The following is a 15,955-nucleotide window of genomic DNA, read 5'->3' on the forward strand; positions in this document are numbered from 1 at the left end:
GGACCAAGGAACGTGCAGTTTAGGACCCAGCTTCCCAGGATACCACTCCCCAAATGGATCAGAACCCCAAAGGAATTATTTAGGTAAGCCCCTTTTAACAATGAATGTACACACTGATTGACACCCCCACAGGTAGCAATTATTTACACTGGGCTTGATAGAAAATAAAAGTGATTTTATTAAGTACAAGCAGTAGGATTTAAGTGGCTGTAAGTGAGAACAGGCAAAGCAAAGTAGATTACAAACTCAAAATAACAGTAAACGCTTATCGACTCTAACATTGAAGCCTCAGTACACAAACCTATTACAAAATCACCCTAAACCATTTCTTTTCCAGGTAAGCCTTCCAGACCAGTGCTGTTTCTCACCCTGGGGTCTTTGGTTCCTTTCCTGAGGTGTGCCAGCCAAAGCAAAGACCTGCTAAGCTTCCCATAGTTTTAAAGATTCCGTCTTTGCATGGGAAGTTACCTGGTCAATTCCTACTGGTGAGGGAGGTCATGTGACTTCCTAAGACCAACCACTGCTAAGACTTAAGGACAAAAGGCTATTTGCATATGATTGCCCAGAAATTGAGGCCTCCCAGCCTTGGAAACACCCTTGATGGCTTTCATTTACACGTTTAAAATGTCTAACTTTACACACAAGAACGAAAATACACCAAAATAAGATAAACAGATCCAGCAGATTATGACATAGAGATTGATAGGTTACATGAGATAATTTGCCCAAAGCATCTTTGAGTTATCTATATTTGTGTCCATAAGTCCATTTCATAAAGCATGGGGGGTCCATCACAAATGCATCCCAGAATCATGTTTGCTTTTTTTGCAACAGTGTCACACTGCTGACTCATATTTAGCTTGTGGTCCACTATAACCCCTAGATCCCTTTCTGCCGTACTCCTTCCTAGACAGTCGCTTCCCATTCTGTATGTGTGAAATGGATTGTTCCTTCCTCAGTCAAGTACTTTGCATTTATCTTTATTAAACTTCATCCTGTTTACCTCAGACCATTTCTCCAATTTGTCCAGATCATTTTGAATTATGACCCTATCCTCCAGATTAGTCGCAATCCCTCCCAGCTTGGTATCTAAATCATTGAAGATATTGAACAGAACTGGTCCCAAAACAGACCCCTGTGGAACCCCACTTGTTATGCCCTTACAGCATGATTGTGAACCGTTAATAACGACTCTGAGAACGGTTATCCTGCCAGTTATGCACCCACCTTACAGTAGCCCCATCTAAGTTGTATTTGCCTAGTTTATTGATAAGAATATCATGCGAGACCGTATCAAATGCCTTACTAAAGTCTAGGTATACCACATCCACCACTTCTCCCTTTTCCTCAAGGCTTGTTATCCTATCAAAGAAAGCTATCAGATTGGTTTGAAATGATTTGTTCTTTACAAATCCATGCTGGCTGTTACCTATCACCTTATTATTTTGCAGATGTTTGCAGATGAATTCCTTAATTACTTGCTCCATTATCTTCCCTGGCACAGAAGTTAAACTGACTGGTCTGTAGTTTCCTGGGCTGTTCTTATTTCCCTTTTTATAGATGGGCACTAGATTTGCCCTTTTCCAGTCTTCTGGAATCTCTCCCGACTTCCATGATTTTTCAAAGATGATAGCTAGAGGCTCAGATACCTCCTCTATCAGCTCCTTGAGTATTCTAGGATGCATTTTATCAGGCCCTGGTGACTTGCAGACATCTAACTTTTCTAAATAATTTTTAACTTGTTCTTTTTTATTTTAACTTCTAAACCTACCCCTAATTCCACTAGCATTCACTATGTTAAGCATCTCATCACCATTGCTTTTCTTGACAAAAACCGAAACAAAGAAGTCATTAAGCACCTCTGCCATTTCCAAGTTTCCTGTTATTGTTTCTCCCTCCTCACTGAGAAATGGGCCTACCCTGTCCTTGGTCTTCCTCTTGCTTCTAATATATTCATAGAAAGTCTTCTTGTTTCCTTTTATGTCTGTAGCTAGTGTGAGCTCGTTTTGTGCCTCTGCCTTTCTAATCTTGCCCCTGCTTACCTGTGTTGTTTGCTTATATTCATCCTTTGTAATTTGACCTCGTTTCTACTTTTTCTATGATTCCTTTTTGATTTTTAGATTATGTAAGATCTCTTGGTTAAGCCAAAGTGGTCTCTTACCATACTTTCTATCTTTCCTACACAGTGGAATAGTTTGCTTTTGGGCCCTTAGTAATGTCCCTTTGAAAAGCTGCCAACTCTCTTCAGTTGTTTTTCCTCTTAGTCTTAGTTCCCATGGGACCTTACCTACCAGTTCTCTGATGAGTTTACTAAAATCTGCCTTCCTGAAATCCACTGTCTCTATTTTGCTGTCCTCCCTTCTACCAGTCCTTAGAATCACGAACTCTGATTTCATGATCACTTTCACCCAAGCTGCCTTCCACTTTCAAATTCTCAACCAGTTCCTCCCTATTTGTTAGGATCAAATCTAGAACAGCTTCCCCCACTAGTAGCTTTTTCAACCTTCTGAAATAAAAAATTGTCAACAGTGCAGTCCAAGATTTTATTGGATAATCTGTGCCCTGCTGTGTTAGTTTCCCAACAGATGTCTGGATATTAGAAGTCCCCCATCACCACCAAATCCTGCGCTATGGATGATTTTGTGAGTTTAAAAAAAGCTTCATCCACTTCTTCTACCTGGGTAGTAGACCACTAGCATGACATCACCCTTGTTTTTAACCCCTTTTAACCTAACTCAGAGACTCTCAGCAAGTCTATCTCCACCTCAGTCCAAGTGTACCCATTTTTAATATACAAAGCAACACCTCCTCCCTTTTTTTCCTGCCTAACTTTCCTGAGCAAGCTGTACCCTTCTATACCAATATTCCAATCGTGTATTATCCCACCAGGTCTCTGTGATACCAACTATGTCATAGTTGTGTTTATTTATTAGCACTTCAAGTTCTGCCTGCTTATTTCCCACACTCCTTGCATTTGTGTACAGGCCTCTAAGATATTGATTTGGTGTTTGCTAATGCTTTTAAAGCATTTTTAATAATCCTAGATAGAAATTCATATTTACATAAGTGTAAAGAATTATTATAAAAATCTAGACTTTTCATTCAGTATATATGTGGTTTTTCTCTACAAAGGTGGAGGTGTGACTCTGCAGGAAGGCTACACAGATCAGATTCTTGACACGCTTAAGATTTTTAATGCAAATAATTTTCTTGCAGGAATTTTCTTCAGGTTGAAGCAAAAATCTAAAGGAAGTAAATTTACCAAACTATGCTGGCCAAATTCACCTCCAAGAAATATGCTATGGTGATATATTTTAGGGATGTAATATTGTAGCCAGTTAAATAATTAACTGATAAGTGGATGCTTATCGGTTAACACTACCGGCTACACACACACACACACACACGTTACTCTGTATTTTCAGAGCCAGTGGGCAGGCACGCTGGTTCAGTCCCGGCTCACACCGGGTCTGGAAGTTACCCCGCTGCAGCTCTGCAAATCCTGCACTGAGCTTGTAAAATGTGGAAAAGACTAGACTAGCTTTGAATATTAGCTGATGTTGAACATGCATACCCATCAGGTTAGACAGACATCTATCAGGGATGATCTAGCCGGTGCTTGGTCCTGCCATGAGGGCAGGATGCTGATCCTGATGACCTCTTGAGGTCCCTTCCAGTTCTAGTAGTCTATGATTCTACGATCACAGTGTGTATTTCTCATAATACAGATGGTTGGGGCTGACTAAACATTTTTGTAAAAAGTGTCCGTTTGCTTAGAAAAAAATTCATTTGATTTAAAACTCAAACTTTCGATTTTTTAGTGAAAAGTCAAAAACTAAAAATATTTTAATTTAGATATGCAGCTGCACTGCCTCATAGCAGTTGAAGTTCGGTTGCCTCATGTTCCTATTCTTCTTCATGGGCAGGATCCTCAGTTGGATTAATCTACCATGCTGAACTGTGACCAAGGGACTCCCAGGATGTATTCCCTTTCCTAGCTGAGGGTGCATCAACACAGCAGGGCTTAGCTCGAAATAAGCTATGCAAATTGAGCTACATCAATTGCGTAGCTTATTTCAAAATTGGGAGCATCTACACAGCACTTATTTGGAAATAGAGCACTCTTCCTCTGACTTCCCTTACTCCTCGTACAATGAGGGTTACAGGAGTCGGAGTAAGAAGTCCTCCAGCTTGACAATATTTTCGACATTATTTCAAAATAACTGCCAGCTGTGTAGACACGGACTATGTTATTTTGAAATAATGTTGCTGTGTAGACATAGCCTGAAAGAAGAAACTGTGGTGTGTGAGATATCATACCCAAGAGCCCAACCTATAGAAGTGAATGGGAATATGAGGCATCTGAACTACAGTTCCCAGGAGGCACTACAATGGCATTTTCAAATTGGAATATTTTGGCTTTAATTTTTCAGTGAAAAGTCAACATTTTTCTGCAGGGAAGGGGGCATTTTATGACCAGTTCTGCATATGATATATTTGTATTATGGATACCATTAAGGGTTTAACACCTGTTTTAATCCTATCTATGTTTGTCAAGAAATAAATTAGCCACCTCGTATCCAAGATTACATCAAACTAGCAGCTTGTGTTTACACACGCACTCAAGATCTAGACATCAGGCACTTACAGATAAGTATGCATTTAGGTGTTCTTTAATCCTGTTCAATAAGCCAAGCGTGGCTGTTTGTGTGTATATGCCCAAATTACTCCAGCACATGCTTGAGAGAGATTATATTAAAATTGATTATATTTTAGTGTGACTGGTGGCTTTTTTCTTCATCTCAAAAACATAAGATAAAAATAAATTCTGCTTTCAAATGGCTCATGGAATATTTTCTTGTATCTTGAAACCACATGGAAATGCAGTATGCCTCCAAACCTGATGGGTTCCTATTTGACTGTATTATAAATTGTTTAACTAACTATAGCGGTTCTAAGATTCTTTACGTCTTTCCATTTTTCCATTTTTTAACATTTGTTTCCCTTCCCCCATCTTTTCAGTTTCTTCATCCTTCATTAATGTTCTTTATTTCAATTCTTTTTCTAGCTTCCTTTTTGTGTCTGTTTTGCTGCCACTTGTTTTTCATTTCCTTTACTTGCCATAGCCATTTTTCTTAGATAAAAAGGAAAATGGGAGTCCTAAGAGACTATTTTTCAATCTTTCCTCCAGTGCAACTTTTTTAATCTATCATTTCATTTCCAGCTGCAGCATCCTGTATAAAACATTCCTCATCAGCTGCACCCAACAACCCCGATCTTAGAGCACTGCAAATGCAGCAAGCCTGACAGGGTGTTTCTACACACCAAAGTTATTTCAGAATAACGGCCATATTCAAAATAACTATGCAAGTGTCTACACAGCAAAACCGCTATTTTGAAATAGTGGATGGCTTATTCCGGCTTCTGTAAACCTCATTCTACAAGGAATAGCGCCTATTCCAAAAGAGATATTTCGGAATAGGGGCTGTATAGACAGGGAATAGCTGCTATTTCGAAATAGGGTGCCCTGCTGCCCGCTCTGTCCACACTCAGCAAAACTCTATCCCCCCACCCCCCTCCCCTGGAGCCCTTACAGCTGCAGCCTCTGTAGATAGGGTTTGTGGCTCGCAGCAGGACTGACAACCTTGAGCCACCCTGCAGCTGCACCTGACTTGATTTTCCCCCAGAAATGAGCCAGTTTGATGCTGCCATCCATCCCTCCACTGCTCCCAGGGAGCAGTCAGACAGCTCCCAGGAGCCTGCCAGGGGCCGCAAAAGATGCACGCCTTCCTGGTCTGGTGCAGAGACCCTGGACCTTATTGAGGTTTGGGGGGACAAGAACAAACTCCAGGATCTCCACACCAGACGCAAGAATGTGGATATCTATGGCCGGATGGCCAACAGCCTGGGGAGTAAAGGCCACATCTGCACCCAAGAACAGGTGTGGATGAAGGTCAACGAGCTCTGCCAGGCTTATGCCATGGCCAGGGAGGGCACCTCCCAATCAGAGGCAGAGCCCCAAAGCTGCCCTTATTTCAAGGAGCTGGACTGCATCCTAGGGGTAGGGCAGTCCCTTCCCCTGCTGGTTGTAGATTCCGGGCCCAAGATGCCCATCGTCGCCCTCATGGGGGGAGAGACAAGGAGGAGGAGGAGGAGGAGCAGAACCCGGACGAGGCCAGCATCAGCACACAGCTAACCCCAAAGCCTCCCTGTGGACATGTCTCAGGTGTCGTCCGAGGTCAGGGAAGGTACATCATGTGAGTGCCATCACTTTCCCTTCATACAGGGGGTGGAGGGGATGGCCAGGGGGAGCTGGGGGGGTGAGGAGGCATCTAAACTGCACCTTCAAATGTCCAAAGGCCCTGCTCAACAACCATGTGGGCCCTGCTCAGCCTGGCATTGAATACCTCTCTGGAGGGGTTGAGGTGGCCAGTGTAGGGCTTCATGAGCCACAGCTGCAGGGGATAGGCCACATCCCCCACCAGGAAGATGGGCATGTCCACATCCCTGACCCTGATGTTGCGGTTGGGGAAGAAAGTTCTGGCTTGCAGCTTCTGGAACATGCTTGAGTTACACCTTCCCGGACCACCCGACATATGTTTGTGAATTGGCCCCGGTGGTCAGTCATGGCCTGCAGGACCACCAAAAAGTATCCCTTCCAGTTAATGTACATTGATTCCCGATGGTCTGGGGCACGAATAGGGATGTTTGTCCTGTCGCCACCCCCCCCCCCCCGCCCCCCACAGTAGGGGAAGCCCAGGGCACCAAATCCGGCGATGATGGCGTCCACATCTGCAAGGCAGATGACTCTGTGCAGCAGGATGGTGTTGATCACCCTGACCACCTGCAGAAGGAGATTAAACAAACTGAGAATCACAGGGGTGCCAGGGTGCCTGAGAGTTCCCCCCTCCTTCTCCTCCTCCCCCCACTCACCAGGAGCAACCCCCTGCAATCACCCCAACCCCTGGAAGGGCTTTGTGAGGGCGGGACTGAACAAACCCACCCAGGGAGGGGGCTTGAATCACCCCCACCCCCCTTTTCCCTAGGGAAACCCATTCCATCCTTCCAACCCCCTCCTGGGACAATAGCCCGAGAATGCCATACCTGCATGACCAGGGCCCCGACGGGCGATCTCCCCACGCCAAACTCGTTCCCCATGGATTGGTAGCTATCCGGTGTGGAGAGCTTCCAGAGAGCGATGGCAACACGCTTCTGGAGAGGGATGGCGGGCCTCATGTGCATGTCCCATTGCCTCAGGGCAGGGTCAAGCCACTCACAGAGCTCCAGGAAGGTGTCCTTTTTCATTCTAAAGTTCTGGAGCCATTGTTGGTCTCCCCAGAGCTCCAGAATGATGTGGTCCCACCAGTCTGCAGTGGTGTCCAGATGCCAGATGTGGCGGGGCACTGTATCCAGGGCAGGGTGGGCGGGCGGCATCCAGGTGCTGGAGCCGTGCCCCCACATACCCAAGGAGGGTCTGCCACAAGGCCACAAGGCCCAGGGGTTGGCTTCCTGCAGAGCCTGGGAGGCTGCATGCAGAAACTGCTGCATGACTTGCAGCAAAAGCTGCAAGAGCTGAAGACTGCCCGGAGGCAGCTCCAGCTCCATAGTGGAGAGTGCTGTGGTGTCCTGAAGCAGGGCAACCAGAGTAAGAAGAGAAAATGCTTTGCTGTCAATTTTTCTATGTGATGCGTCCACACTACCAAGCCTGTAGTGTCAACCTTAAGGGCCACGGTTAGTCAATTAAACAGGATTTTACATCCTTACTTGAGACAGATACTTCCATCATCAAAACTGGAGTTAAACAAAAATGTGCTATTGCCCCAACACTGTTCTCCATCTATTTAGCAGTAATTTTGGTCATTGTTAAAGACCACCTCCCCAATGGAGTTGACATTCAATACAGACTGGATGGACAGCTTTTTAATATGACTTCTCCACTCAAAGTCTAAAGTCCTCAGGGTGTTCATTACTGATCTTCAGTATGCTGTTGACTGTGCCATCCTCATACACACGGAGAATGACCTTCAGGCCCCACTAGATTTTTTTGCACAAGACGCATAGGATTCTCAATATTTAAGCCTGTTTCAGGCCTTGGACATGATCCACCAGACAGTAACATTGAGGGACAGACTTAGGAGACACCCAAGCACTTTTCAAGTCTCAGAGGGGTAGCTGTGTTAGTCTGTATCTGTAAAAACAACGAGGAGTCCCGTGGCACCTTAGAGACTTGCAACTGATGAAGTGTTTTTTTCCCATGAAAGCTTATGCCCAAATGAATGTGTTGGTCTTTAGGATGCCACAGGACTACTTGTTGTTCAAGCACTTTTGTTGTCTTGGTATCCAACTTTCTCAAAATGCAAAAATCAACAGTGAGATCCAGCACAGGGTATAGTGTGCAAGTGCTTTCTTTGCAAAATTGTTCCAACACTTTTTCATGGACTGTGACCTATAATACCAAGAACCAGATTTATAAGGCAATTGTTATTCCTACACTCCTTTATGAATGTGAAACCTGGGTGATGTATCAACATCACCTCAAGACTCTGGAGAGGTATCACCAACGATGTATGTAGAAGATCCTGCACATCAAGTGGGACGATTACTGCACTAACACCAGCATTCTCACTAAAGTCAGTGTCACCAGCAGTGACGCAATGATCCTCATGCACCAATTCCACTGGGCTGGACATTGGGTGCAGATGCCAGTCTCTCACCTTCCAAAACAAGTCCTCTACTCTCAGCTCACTGATGGTTAGAGGAAACACTACAAAGACACACTGAAAGCTAATCTCAAGAAAACTGAAGTGGGAGAAGTAAGCCATCAACTGACCCCAACGGTATTACATCCTCCATCAGCTAGTGGCATGCTTTGAAGAGGAGCACTTTGCCCTCAAAGCGGAAAAGAGAGAGGGAGAAAGGAAAAAGAACAAACTTTTTCTCAGCAGGCAGCTGGCCCACCAGGAAATGTCTGTACTTATTGCAAGCAAATCTATGGTTCCAGGATCAGACTCCTGAAACATCTCAGGGCCCATATGTAAATCCATGGTAGAGATCATCCTCGAATCAAGGGATCGCTAATGATAACTAAATTGGTCTTTCTAAAATAAAAGGCTCTTGTTGGTCACTCTGGTGTGTTGTCACTAGCACTTATTAACTTTGAGTGGCAACTGGAAGATCAGAGGTGTCTACTAAACCCTTTTAGCTAAATTCTGTCTTCATTTTGAGTTGCCCCCTCTGTCTGAGATTAGGATTTGGCTCTCTGGAGGAAAATATACTTGTGAGGGAGTGAGAGGAGGGCCTGGAAGTGCAAGGGCTAAACAAAGCCTTTTTGTCCAGCTGGCCCCGCCCCGCTTTACCTGCAGCCAATGCCAGGCCTGGAGGGAGGATAAAAGAAAGGAGCCTGGCTCAGTTAGCTGCTGACCAGCAAGGAGACAGGAGTGTGGTTCTGCAGCTGGCAGGACCTGTACCAAAGCCTGTCTGCTTGGAGAGCCACAGCAGACAGTAAGCCTACAACCCTGCCATGGGACAAAGGGGAGGGGGAAACCTGCCAGAAACCCCCACTGAGAGGGAAAATCTGGACACTTGTGGCCATGCCCCAAACTTAAGGCCTGGACTAACGTAGCGGGCCGGAGTTCCTAAGACCAGGGCACCCGCGGCAGTGGTTTGCACCCCTTTCCTGCCAGCTAATCCCGGGGCCTAACCACTAGGCCACCGCACTGCCAAGGAGACCCAGCCACAATACATACAGACACACAAAATCACTATTATACAAGGGGAAAGGAAATATAGGAGCAAAAGGAATCAATTAAAAAATGAAGTAAAATTGCACAATTTGTATATACAACTTGTCAAAGCTTCAAGCCCAGCCAATACTACATTGACATAACATGTTAGGTTGGGGATAATTATAATAAAATAGGTGAAGACATACATAAATAGGAAGAGGTAGGGAGGAATGGACCAGGGGAAAGGAGGAAAAAGAAGTTAAGTGGAATGGAAAGCTGGCATTCTTTGAGCCATCTCAACATTTTTTATTCAAATATATCTAGAAACAGGTTCCAAATGTCTTTGGAGTCATATATTTGATCTCTCTCACAATAAGGTATTCTTTCTTTGGCTGCGAACTCAGAAAGGTGTGAATTCCACTACTCTATTCTGGGCATAAGTCTACTCTTCTATTTTTACAAAATTATATGCTTGTTGATCATTGCAGACCAAAAAACATGTTTGTAATACTAGCCTGACTGTGGAAAAATTTTAAGAACTACAGCAGCTGTTCTTAAAAACATCAGGCTTTGACTTTGCCTCACAGTTACCTATGATTTAAAAAATAATCAAACTACATGAAGCTGTAATCTACAGTGAGCTGCAATATATCAACAGAAGTGAATTAAAGTTCCTGAAAATTCATCCTAAGGTAAGATGTACAGTCAGCAAGGGAACTGGACTGACAAGCAGATAAGAACATTCCAAACAAAAGGGCGTTTGCTCACTAGCAACTGTGATTATGTATTTCTAGGTATTTTGTGTAGTTGTGTTCAAATACTGTTGGTGACCTTGTTGTTTCCTTCCCTGCAGAGTCGAATGGCAGAGAGTCTGCGTCTCTTTGACTCCATTTGCAACAACAACTGGTTTATCAACACTTCCCTCATTCTCTTTCTGAATAAGAAAGATCTACTGGCAGAAAAAATTCGGCGCATCCCACTAACAGTCTGCTTTCCTGAGTACAAAGGCCAAAACACTTATGAGGAAGCAGCAGTCTACATCCAACGCCAATTTGAGGACTTGAATCGCAACAAGGAGACCAAGGAGATTTACTCACACTTCACCTGTGCCACTGATACCAGTAATATCCAGTTTGTCTTTGATGCGGTGACTGATGTCATCATTCAGAACAATCTCAAATATATTGGCCTCTGCTAAGAGTCCATGGGTCTCAATCTATTTTCCTGATGTGACACAAAAGGGGCTTACCACATCCATTTGTGGTGGAAACAGGGGGGCAGAACTTGGAAGCCCAAGGAGAGGAAGGGAGAAATTTGAATTATGTCCACAGCCCCCCATCCATCTTCTCCTTGCTACATACATTATTTTAAAAAAATACATGTTTTGGAAGCTGCAAAGCCTCCAAAAAAATTGAGGTGTAACTGTGTAGAAATGTTTTCACCACAATCACTGCTGGCTCATTCTGTTTGTTTCATTTCATTTTCCTGAAGTGGCAGAGCTACCATATTCTATGTAAGAATAATACTTCATCCAAACATTTTACCTCTAGGAAGATGCAGAGCTGTTGAATGGGAGATGGGCCTGCCTTGTAGGGTTTTTTTTCCCTGTAGGAGAAAAGTTAGTTCCAATCTAAAGGCTACAAACAGGAGAATTTCAGTAAAGCCTTCCTTACAGCTGTACAGACGGAACATGTATCCACCATAGTGGCACACAAACACATGCAGTATATACACCCACATCATGTATAGAGATGCACACAGCATATGCTATTTACACAATGAAGCAGAGCAGAAGTGTGTATCATGGACACTTTTCCTGTTAGAACAGTTCTGTACCAACAATTTCTTTATGATTTCTAGTCTGACCTTTAGCCCTTTCTTCAAAGCTTCAAAATATGCAGCAAAAGTACATGAAATGAATGAAATAACTAATTAAAACTGGGACAAATCAAGATGAGTGTTTCTTCTACTGGTAAGGAATTTTATATATCAAGAGTCTTCTTTACATCTTTTTTTTTGTTTTGCCAAATCTTGTGGTGTTTCACACACACACACACACACACACACACACACACACACACACACGAGATAAAAGAACCTCCTAAAGTTGAAAAAGCTGTGTTCTTTTTTAACACAGACACACACAAAAAATTAAAAATCACAAGGTAATTTTTAAACTATTATTTTAGTGTCTGGATTGCTGAGTGTGATTGTTGCCAATGGACAATTTTGCTCCAAAGAAATTCTGGGAAATACGGTCATATTGTAACAGCCTTCCCAGGAAATGGAGCCAATGAGACTCTGTATTATATAGCCTCTAAAACTTTTTTTGTTTTATTTTATTTTAAAAATGTGGTGTATTATTAGAAGGTTAACAGATGAGCGATATGAACAATAACTAAATGTCTTGATATTCGAATTTAATAATTTAAATTATTTGCAGTTTAGTGAAATTAAAGAAACAGAAGAGATGCATTCCTCAGTTCCAGGTTTCATCTTGTACAAAAATACTACTGGATATAGTACTGTTCCAGAGAAATTATGGCAAATTTGAATGCCTGATGAGCTCTATGGGACTATACTGGAAAAATCTCACATGGATCATATGGGCCTAAAACTGTGGACATTCAATTCTTGGCCCCCCGCATAGAAAAGACTTCTTACAGATGTCAATGTAATGTCAATGTGTAAATATACATTCAAGAATTGTAAAGTACATTCACGCACACTCTGGAAAATCTCCTCCCTTCCTTTGTTCCTCACGTGTACCAAGATTAGTGTGAGAATTCCCAGCCAAGGGTTCTAAAAAACGGTAATTATACCATCAAAGTTAAAGGTTGTTCATGTTAAGAAAATAAATAATCTGAATGATACTGAACTGATTGGTCTGCAGTGTGTTCATTTATTGGTGTACAATTTAATAGTTTGCATAATTGAATGATGGTTCTGTATCTTTTTGCCAGACTGCAGAATTTTGTTCATTTGATACAAACCTTTTTTCACAACGCATCCACCAAAATTAAGGATAATCTTAGTACACAGCAAAAATGGTATCTAAAACCCCAAATTATGTCAGAGAGGATGTTTCTCCCTTTGACAAAACCACCACAAAATTCACTACGGGCACGTCTACATAGCAGCATTATTTCGAAATAAAAGGCACCTTATTCCAAAAGCTGTAACCCTCATTTCATGAAGAATAATGCCTATTTTGGAATAGAGTGTGTATGGATGGTGCCGCTGTGGTTATTTTGAAATAAGTGGACTCCAGGGCTTCCCACAGGTGCCCTGGTGGCTATTCTGTCTGCACTCATCAGAACTCTAGAGTTCCACTTTCCCTGCAGCCCTTAAAGCTGCAGCCAGATGGGCCTGCCAGATAGTAGCCGTGCATGGCTGTTGAAAGGCCCTGGCAAGCCACTCGGCCTCTGCCCCCCAACCCTGGCAGGAACATCTACCCCTTGTACTCACATATATTGTGGAAGACACAGCACGCTGACACCACTTGGGGGACGTTCCACTTGCCGAGGTCCAGCTGGGTGAGGAGGCAGCAGAATCTCCCTTTCAAACACCCGAAGGCACCCTCCACCACCATGAGGGCCCTGCTGAGCCTGGTGTTAAACGGTTCCTTGGTGGGATCCAGGTGTCTGGTGTAGGGCTTCATCATCCATGGGAGCAAGGGGTAGGCTGCATCCCCCATGATTCACATTGGCATGTCCACGTCCCCCATCCTGACAATGTGGTTGCGGAAAAAAGTGCCGGCGTGCATCTTCTGGAAAACGCTAGAGTTCCTAAAGATGCAGGTGTTGTGCGCCTTACCGGACCACCCAACATTACTGTCTGTGAAGCGGCACTGTGCACTGCTGCTTCTGGCAACTGGATACCAGTTCCTACTGGTGGGATTGGATTGCCATGGAGCAGTGGGATACCAGAAGTGGCTCCAGAACTTCCACATGCAGAAAGACACCTTCCTGGAGCTGTGTGAGTGGCTCACCCCTATCCTCCGGCCATGGAACACCCACATGTGACTCGTCTTCCCCCTCCAGAAGTGGGTCGCTATCGCACTGTGGAAGCTTGCCACACTGGACACCTACCGCTCTGTCGGAAACTAGTTTGGTGTGGGGAGAGCGACCGTCGGGGCCGTGCTCATGTAGGTATGGTGCACTTACTATGTTATTGGGAAAGAGGTGAACTGCTGAAATGGGGGCCCCTGGGGGGGTTGTTGTTGGTGGAAGCTCCCTCCCTGGAAGGTCTTTCAGTCCTGCCTTCACAAAGCCCTGCCAGGGGATGGGGCAAGCTCAGGGTTGGTCCTGGTGTGTGTGTGTGTAGGGGTGGGGGGGGGGGGGGAGGAGGAGATGGACTCAGGGAGTTCCCAAAGGCTCTGGCAACCCTGTGATTCCCTGTTTGTCTCGTTCTCCAGGTGGTGAGGGTCATCAACACCATCCTGCTGCACCAGCTCATCCTCCTGGGCGCTGTGGACTCCCGTCGTCACTGGCTTTGCTGCTATGGGCTTCCCCAACTGCAGGGGTGGGGGGCATTGATGACACCCACATCCCCATCTGGGCCCCCAACCAGCAGGCATCCGACTACATTAACCACAAGGGGTACTTTTCTATGGTCCTGCAGGCCATCGTGGACCACAAGGGTCGCTTCATGGACATCAGTGCCAGATGGTCGGGGAAAGCTCACGGCGACCACATCTTTAGGAACTCCAGCTTGTTCCAGAAGATGCATGCTGGTACTTTTTTCCCTGACCACACCATCAGGGTGGGGGACGTGGACATGCCCATGTGCATTGTGGGGGATGCTGCCTACCCTCTGCTCCCATGGCTTAGGAAGCCCTACACTGGACACCACAAAAGAATGGTTTAATGCCAGGCTCAGTAGAACCTGCTTGCTGGTGGGGGAATGCCTTCGGGCAACTAAAAGGGAGGTTCCACTGCCTCCTCACCTGGCTGTACCTCAGCAAGTGGAACATCCCCCAAGTGGTGTCGGCCTGCTGTGTCCTCCACAATATATGTAAAAATAAGGGGGAGACGTTCCTGCCAGGGTGAGGGGTAGAGGTCGAGCGGCTTGCCAGGGCCTTTCTGCCCTCCAGCAGGCCCATCAGGGGGCTGTGCACATCCAAGAGGCCCTGAGGGAGAGTTTCAGACAAGGACACCTGTGAGACTCTCCCCATGGCCTCCCCACAAAGGGCACCTGCAGTGCCCCAGTGTGCCTTTCCTCTTTCACCCCTCCCTTCCTCTGCCCTCTTTTCCCCCCCTCCAATAAAATAAACCAGACCTTTTGTTTTCAAAGAATAAACTGATTTTTGAATTTGGGGTAAATGTAACTGGGGAGGGAGTGGGGAAAGAACCTGGGAGGAGGGAAGTGGAAGGGGGAGGAGGGGGAGGAGAGGCTCAGGCTGGGACTGGCACCTGCCTTGGGCAGTCCCGCCACCTTGTGTCCTCAGGTGGGGCTGGGGGAGAAGCTGAAGGAGTATCGGGAGAAGCTGGAGGAGCAGGAGTGGAGGGTGGCTGCTGGACTCCTCTATGGCAGCGATCATTCAGTCCACAACAGTTGTGTATGCCGTGAGCATGCTACAGGCCTCTTGGGCCAGCTCCCACCAGGTGTTACAGTGCAGCTCCTGGTCTGCTTCCCACCACTGGTCCAGCTGTGAAGAACAAAGAGAAAGCCAGTCATCCCAGAAGACAGGGTGCCTGAAGCCTAGCCCTAATTTCTGAGCTGACACCAAGAGGACTCGGGTCCCAAGAAGGCAATGTGCTTGGAGCAAGGCCATCTGTGGCCTACACAGCCGTTCCTTTCCTGCAGGGGCACAGATGTCCTTGGCCTTCATGCACACCTGCTCCTGGGTGCATATGTGGCCCAGGCTCTCGGCCATCCAGCCATAGATCTCGGCATTGCTACATCTGGTGCGGAGATGCCTCTGTATCTCATTCACTGCAGCACTACAACTAGTCTGAAGGGAGAAAAGGTGAAGCACGGTGGTTCACTGATGGTATGTCTACATAGCAGGGCTAAAGTTGAATTAAGCTACTCAACTTGAGCTACGTCAATTATGTAGCTGAAGTTGAAATAGCTTAATTTGGCGCTGTCTACACAGCAGGAAGTCGAAGGAATAACACTCTTCCTTCCACTTCCCTTATTCCTCATAAAATGAGGGTTACAGGAGTTGGAGTAAGAAGTCCTCCAGCTTGACATTATTTCAAAATAATGGCTTTACAGTGTAGACA

The 15,955-nt window shown here is 45.3% G+C and overlaps 1 protein-coding gene across 1 annotated transcript in view; it reads left to right on the plus strand.

The window, feature by feature from the left end:
• LOC102456402 (guanine nucleotide-binding protein G(z) subunit alpha-like) overlaps window positions 1–11,800 on the plus strand; it is a 172,995-nt gene extending 161,195 nt beyond the window's left edge. Inside the window, exon 3 of the mRNA XM_075897799.1 lies at window positions 10,579–11,800. Coding sequence (XP_075753914.1) covers window positions 10,579–10,923 — 345 coding nt within the window. The 3' untranslated portion in view covers window positions 10,924–11,800. The remainder of the gene's footprint in view (window positions 1–10,578) is intronic.
• Window positions 11,801–15,955: the final 4,155 nt, after the last annotated feature.

This window comes from Pelodiscus sinensis, chromosome 15 (assembly GCF_049634645.1).
Source record: "Pelodiscus sinensis isolate JC-2024 chromosome 15, ASM4963464v1, whole genome shotgun sequence".
NCBI lineage: Eukaryota > Metazoa > Chordata > Testudines > Trionychidae > Pelodiscus > Pelodiscus sinensis.